Source organism: Apium graveolens, chromosome 3 (assembly GCF_009905375.1).
Source record: "Apium graveolens cultivar Ventura chromosome 3, ASM990537v1, whole genome shotgun sequence".
Lineage (NCBI taxonomy): Eukaryota > Viridiplantae > Streptophyta > Magnoliopsida > Apiales > Apiaceae > Apium > Apium graveolens.
This window is the reverse complement of record NC_133649.1, coordinates 291419818-291427474: the sequence shown is the minus strand read 5'-3', so window position 1 is coordinate 291427474 and position 7657 is coordinate 291419818. Positions and strand designations below refer to the sequence as shown.

Sequence of the window (7657 nt, the reverse complement as noted above, 5' to 3'; positions counted from 1 at the left end):
GAATCTCTGTGTCTGCATGTAGTACATTTCTGGACAATTGAACACACAATAATGTCGACCCTAGAAATCCCTGACCACATTCCCACATGGTTCTGAGCCCCACCCTCCGCAGAAGCATAGATGTTCCAAAACTTCTGTAGAATAAACCGGGCTTCCAACATTTGAAAGCCAAGTTATAATTTACCAGTACAAATTTAAAACCATACATGCATAAGTTGCAACACCGCCTTTAATAGGTTCAAAGCGCAAAACCATACATGCTCTGGACTGCTAATGCACCAGAGAAAGGAAATTATCCTCCAAATCAAAGTCTCAATACCAAAAGCAGAAGTTCTAGAACCAGAAATAACAATTGAAGTATTCTATGCGCCTAGTGGCCCTAGTCAGGCAAAAGCAAAAAAAAAATAGAAGAGAAAATCGAGCAGTACAACACAATGCACAACATTAATATAAAAGAAAACATCTAAACAAGTCAAATATACTTAAACACTGGAAACAAAGTACAAATAGCAAGGCTAAATAATTCAATCTGCACCAAGTCACGAAACTATACTTGGTATATCTCCTATTAGACAAGACTCGCACATTCATGACCGGTGCTTGCATTATTATTTTTTTTGCAAGGATCTTAAACAAAATTTATAACATCCAGAATAGGAATGTCCCTTTTTCTAGTTTAAAACTGTAAGATTACAGAATACAAACACAATAACAAGTTATTGCTGCATCCCGACCCAGGCACCCACCCACCAAACTTATCTTTTTTATTTTTTTTCCCTTTTTAGGTGAAAATATACACAACAAAAAGGCCTGCTGCTTTTAGTCAATTCTTCTGGTGAAAATACTTGGAACACATTGTCTGCAGCTTGAGCTAAAAGTAGAGAAGAAAATAAAAGTAGAATTATCTGGCGGTGTCCATCAAAATAAAAAGCCAAAACTCCTTTTACGACACATCTACATTGACCTGATGGCAAGTGAGGATTACAACAGCTGGATGATGGATTGAGATCATAAAAAGTAATCAGGAGTTTTGCGAGTGGTGTCAGGCTCAATCTGTCGAGGTGCTGGATCAAACTGAAGGAAATTTTGGTCCATGTTCTCTCCAATTTCTAGAATTGCTGCCATATTTCCACATCGGTAACAATAATTTGGAGCACTAAATACCGTCACCACATTCTTGTCCTGAAGTACATGTAAAATATATGAAAACCAAGCACATTTACAAAAAAGGATGAAGGACTTGAAAAAGCTTCATTCAGGTTTACAAACCTGACACCAGTTAAACCCTTCCATAACAAGCTGGTGAGCTCTGGATATCAGAGAAAGTCCATTAGTATGGTTGAACTGAGATGCTATATCCTGTCCAAACGTATAACCAGCTCCGCGTGGTGATATTCCCCACCCACAACGATCATCTGGATCTGACCACAGAAGGTCACACATTGGCCCTTCATGAGGAACCTACGAACAAAACATTAAAACACTTAATACCAGAACAATAAGCTATAGGTATTGTTAACTACATTTTCTTTTCACAGGGAAAAGGATAATGATTTGCAATTTTCTATTCACAGGAAAAAGGCAAAGCAGGAAACACAAGTATTAGATCGGTACTTTATACATTTCATGGACAGAGTACACATGATTGACTAAAAAGAAAGCACAAAAGATAGAGCATTGGCAACAAAAAGCTATTCTGAAAAAAAAGACTACAGATTTCATATATATACAGATGACATCTAAACTATATAAATCAGCTTAGAAATTTTAGTGTACCTCTTGTATACGGTCCAAGGATCGGATATTGTCTAGTGTATCCAGAGATGGTGAAAGTCCTCCATGCAAACAAAATATCTACAATGCAAAAACATAATGTCGGATGTTGTAAAAATTATAAAACCAAATGATATATCATTCAGTACAAACCTGACTCTCGATCAGTGCTGTAAGGGGAAGATAATCAAACAGGTCAGTGAAGTACTTCCACACATTTGCATTTCCATACTTCCTTAAGCATTCATCATAGAACCCATAACTGTGGAGTAAGAAATTAGAACATTATTAATCGTGTTTCAAGTTAGTAAAGTATGTCCACAAGTGTAGCCAAAAATTAAAAGGGATGTTTCCTTCCCCCCCCCCCCCCCTCCCCCACCCCCAAAAAAAAAAAAAAATCTCTAGACACACACACACACACATGACTATGAACAATAATAAATAAAAAACAGCAGACAACATATAAACTGTGTTTCATTTAATAGTTTTGACCTCAGACCAATCATCCAGGACAGTTTGCATGATTCATTTACTAGGGTTCATGCAACTTAATTTTAGCTTCTTAACACATTCACCCATCAGAAAATTTACAAATATTGGCATCCTTGATTGCCCAAGTTAGTCATTGCAGTTCTTTATTCAAACTGTATAGCACTATAGCTAAGTTAACAACCAATCTAAAATTTTAATTATCATCTCTTCCTTAATGATTTTCTATATAAGCCACCCCTCTGAATTTAAAGAAGCTTAAATATAGCATCCCACCATCTTCTGACTCCTGAAGTATAGAAAAACAATGAAGCAGAAGAAGGGCACTGTAACTAGATCATGTTTCTTGCCAAAATATGGGCAAATGAAAGGCAGTAAGGTTAACTAGATCTGATCCGGCCCGAGAAAAAGCCCGGTAAGGCCCGCCTCGAGGGCCTAAATGGTTCGGACATTTCTCGGAAGCCCAGCCCGGTCAAAGTCAAAACCCGAAAAGCCCGGCCCGGTCAAAGCCCGGCCCGATGGGCCTTTTGTGCAACTCTAGTTACACATACAACGAATAAGCGCTATTACTTATAGCCCGCATTAGACGCATTGAATATATGAAAGAATACAAAAGTATGAATGCTACTGGACAACCTAAGAATAGATTATGAGTTAAGGAGTTCACAAATTGTCTAGGTAGTCATTGATGAAAAGCCATACACATAATTCAAGTGCATCAAAGAGTTTGCCAACTGATTTATAGTCTTTGCAAAACATTAGCATCAGAGGTGCCTGGCTTGATACTATTGCAGTAAAATGGGCTTTTATTTGATTCAAAATGTTAAAAATCTTTCATATTCAACTGAGAAAGAAACACAACTTCAACATGGATGAAAATAATTTCATTATTAAACTCCACAAATACATAAGTTGGAAAGCCAAATATTGCAACAGACTATCAAAAATTAACACATATAAGCATAACAATTAAAACAGATAAAGAGAAGGTTGAAGTCTTACACTTGAGTTATTTGCCGGCTTTCGTGATTTCCTCTAAGTATTGTAAGTCTATCTCTGTAACGTACTTTTAGAGCCACCAATAAGGAGACGGTCTCCACAGAATAATATCCACGATCTGCAATCATACATAAAACAATGATTATTAAAATAAAGGGAAAAAAATTACAGTTTAACATTGAATTCTTTATTGCTAGGCGACAAAGGATAAAAAACGCTAAAAACTCGTGCAGAAAAAGGTTTATCGCCGTATAACATCAAACTAAGATGATGCAGATGAATATCTAGATACATACATTACAAATACGAAGAGAGCATTCACAAGAATGTCATATTGGGCAAATAAATATACTTTGATTTTACCATGTACATAGCATTTTGACTCGTACAGAAATTTAAATACCCCTTATGGAAAACTCTATCACGCTGTACATCATCTCGTATCAATTATGAAATATTAGTAGCAACTCTGGCTGAAAAATTACATTTTCAAGTTGCTACAATACTTATCTCTTGATTCCACAAATTAGGGAATATCAAAAATTCAATTAATTGCCTATTATCCATTTAGCTTGCCTTTTCTGCTCCTCTTCTCTTATCAAAGAATATCTTGCTCAACCTGACTTAACACCACTCTCTTTACCACACGTCACAGCATTCTCATTCGGCCAACAAAGGTTATACTGCTGTATGGAATATAACATTATAAACACCACTGATTCATCAAAAAAAAATAATCCAATTCTGCACAAAATCCAAACATCGAATGATGAACATGAGATTCACTTTCAGTTCCTCATTCCGAGACTTACAAATAAGACCTGACATCATTCCAATACTAGAACTATCTACTCGCAAGCATAAAGAATCCAGTCAACAAATACGTAAACCAATGGTAGAGAAAGCTACAAACTTCATTATACCTAAAGTGCTTTTAAGTCATATTGATAGGATAATCACTCTCTTCTATCCAAAATTACCAAAACACAATACTACATCTAAAAACTAATAGAACACAATCCAAATAAACCTCTTTAAAACAGTTTTTACTCAATTCCGTAAATTCTCAAAAAGAGTAAATCTCTTCCGAAACAGAAATAAACAGAAACACATTAAACTCCTTACTCAATTCCACAAATAAACAAAATCACATTAAAATCCTTACTCCATTACGTAGTTAAACATAACACATTAATATCCTTACAATTCCTTAAGCAAAACACATTAAAATTCCTACCTAATTCATTAACCAGAACACAATAAAAACCTTACTCAATTCCGCAATCAAACAAAAACACATAAAAATCCTACTCAATTCCGTAAAATCCAAACCAAACCAATTCACACCACTACAAATCAACAAATTCACAAACAAAACCACAATTCGACATCAAAATCACAAATCCTCACCAACATAATCTCCCATGAACAGATAATTAGTATCGGGAGTATTTCCGCCAATCCGAAACAGCTCAATTAGATCATAAAACTGTCCGTGAATATCACCGCAAACCGTAACAGGACACTTCACAGGCTGAACATTCCATTCCTCAACCAAAATAGCCCTAGCTTGATCGCACAGCGTCTTCACCTCTCCTTCACTCAACGCCTTACATTCCATCAATTGCTCGATCTGATGATCTAGATCCGCGTGCGAAGGCATTGCTCTTCTCTCTCTCTCTCTCTCTCTCCCTCTCCCTCCCTCTCTCTTCTCTCTCTCTCTCTCCCTCTCTCTCTCTCTCTCTCTTCTCTCTCTCCTCTCTCTCTCTCTCCCTCTCTCTCTCCCTCTCTCTTTGTCTCTCCTTGAATCTCTACTTTCTCCGATCTGATCAATCACAGATCCAAAATTATATCAGCAATTAAACTTATTTTAATAAAAATAATTATACATACACGGATTATTATATACGTGAATTGTATACTTACAGAGTCTCAACAGCATCAGAGAAGATGAATCGGTCGGCGACAAAGTTATCGTCTCATTCGTCGTCTAACATTCATCTCTCTTACTTTCTCTCTCTACAAATGACATTTTTTTTATTTCTTTGTATTTATTTCTTTGTTTTTGGTTCTTGGCGAAGAAACGCTGTAAAGTAAAAGTAAAATATCTGGTGCCAACAAAATTTGAAATGAATGGAGTATTAGATACAGTAATAGTTTTATTTTTAATTATTGATTTTTCTTAAGAACAGAAGTGTTAATTCATTCAACAATAAAAGATCATATTTATATCAATAATCGAGTCGAATAAATTTATATTTTTAGTGCAATGCAAATAATTTGTTTTTTTCTTTAGACAAGAAATGCAAAATTAAATAATTGAGTCAAATGATACAGGTTTGAATCGAAGAATGATGTACATTGGAGATATCAAGATTTGCATGTAATTGTGATGTGGGAGTAAAATGGGTGGTTGGAATTGAATTAGTCTAAAATCTAAATTTAGATAAACCGTGTGTACCGTGTAGACCGTGGACTGGTGGTCTTCGGGGCAGTTTGACAAATCTTAAAATAAATTATGAGTTAAAATGAAGAAGTGAATTATGAATAATAAGTAAAAGAATAATTATAAGTTAAATAAATGTTTGAATAATTTTACTTATTAGTTAATTTTTTTTATTTAAATGAACTAAAGTAAATAATTTTTAAATTATATTAATTATCTTAATTCTTGAATTTTAAGTTAAACTAACATTTAAAAATATATATTTTAAAATTGGAGTTAATAAATCAGCGAAAAGTTAAATAAGTTGAGAAAATGCACGTCGTTACTAACATTCAAATTATCAGCTTATAAATTATTAATTCAACTTATAAGTTAAGTTGACAAATATTCGTAAATCAATTTTTACGGACTTATAAATCCTAAGTAACTTATAAGGCGAGTGCCAAACAGGCCTTTATTTTAAACTCCTATCTTTTGTCTCATTTTTCATATTAAGAAATGGAAATAGAGTTTTGCTTAAAAAATCCAAATTCTAAAAATTATAAATACTAGCATATATACCGTCAGCTTTAATAAAATAAATTTAACTCTAAAAGGTGTTTCAATGATATTAATTATATGTATTTTAACTAAAATGTTGTTTAGAATAATTAGGTGTTTAAATAAAGGATATGATGTTAAAATTTTAAAAAGTTTGACAGATATTATATAATTGATATTTTAAGCCTAATTAGCGTAAATGTAATGGCCGTGTTTGAAAGTTAGATTTTTGAAACAAACTGAAGGGTTTCAAACAAATAAAACCTCTAATATTAGTAACTCTTAGTTAACTTTTTGAAAATAGGAGGTTTTTCGACTTATGTATATAATAAGCTAATTAAAATATTTATCTATAAAATAACTAGTCAAAACAGCTAATGCATATTGTTATAGCTAACACCTAACCGTTAATTGACAAACACGGCTAATATCTTTCTAATTAGAAAGGCAAGCCGCTATTATTTATATTATTTTACTATCCATTAATTGTAATAAATGACCAAAGACAAAATTGAAAATAATATAAAATTAATGTATAGATAGGGATATTTTAAAAATTACATTTAAATTTGTATTGAAAAATTAGACGGGGCAAATAATTTGAGACAAATTTTTTTTTGTCTAAAAGAGATATATATAGGATGGAGGGAGTACTAGATAATTGCTATCAAATACATTTGTGCATCTTAAAGAGTAAGTTGCAAAAAAGTTGGTGGCTTAGTTAAAAAAAACTCACTTAAATAACTTTCGTCAAATATATGGTAACACCGTTATTTATTCAAGGGTAAAGTGCTTCAACACTCTCATTAATATTCTTCGATACAACATTAACATCTTTTTGATATTTTTGAGATGAGACTTGAGAAAAAAAGAGGATGTTTTTCAGATAAGACTTCAGCAAAAAAAAGGAAAAAGTTGCTCAGTTAAAACAAATGTTGACGGAGGTATCTGGTAACAACAAAGATTGAGGTTTCTCGCCGGAATTAAGATCTATGACGGTGGTTCTTCGCCGGAAAATCAAACGGTGTATGGTGTTTTGTGGTTGTTTTGGGCTGCGATTGATCAGAGTAAGTGTTGGCTCTCTTATCAGCTCTCAACTTCTTACCCCTCTCAATGTGCCTACGTACCCTTTATATAGGGATCAAGCCTGACGTAGTTCTTGGGGAACAAGAAATCTAATGGGCTTAGACTTCTTATTCCTAGGCCCGGTAGAAGCTCATCCAGAATCCATCTTCCGCTATTTTTAGGAATATCCAACTATGAGGCCCAACCGCGAAGGCCTAAGGCTCGTCCGTAATCGTAGGACTTTACGGATAGTGCATCTCCCTGCGCAAGGATAACACTCCGCTACAGCTATCTCCCTTGATTTACGGACGCAGGTATAGCCACGGTTCACCCCAAGTGTCGGAC

The 7657-nt window shown here is 34.1% G+C and overlaps 1 protein-coding gene across 1 annotated transcript; it reads right to left on the bottom strand.

The window, feature by feature from the left end:
- Positions 1 to 444: 444 nt before the first annotated feature.
- LOC141713554 (serine/threonine-protein phosphatase PP2A-2 catalytic subunit) lies at positions 445 to 5346 on the bottom strand. The gene is made up of 7 exons (XM_074517023.1): positions 5188 to 5346; positions 4672 to 5086; positions 3265 to 3379; positions 1927 to 2035; positions 1777 to 1854; positions 1270 to 1461; positions 445 to 1182 (listed from the first exon to the last, which is right to left on the bottom strand). Exons 2-7 carry the CDS (start codon positions 4922 to 4924, stop codon positions 1009 to 1011), a joined length of 921 nt encoding a protein of 306 aa, XP_074373124.1. The 5' UTR covers positions 4925 to 5086; positions 5188 to 5346; the 3' UTR covers positions 445 to 1008.
- Positions 5347 to 7657: the final 2311 nt, after the last annotated feature.

Bases quoted from the DNA above. Each gene is read 5' to 3' on its own strand.
- LOC141713554 (XM_074517023.1), bottom strand. From the start codon at position 4,924: ATGCCTTCGCACGCGGATCTAGATCATCAGATCGAGCAATTGATGGAA. The intron at 3,380-4,671 runs GTGAGGATTTGT...GTATGATTGCAG, and splicing joins GTTCATGGGAGATTATGTTG to ATCGTGGATATTATTCTGTG. The intron at 1,462-1,776 runs GTACACTAAAAT...TTTTGTTCGTAG, and splicing joins CCTTGGACCGTATACAAGAG to GTTCCTCATGAAGGGCCAAT.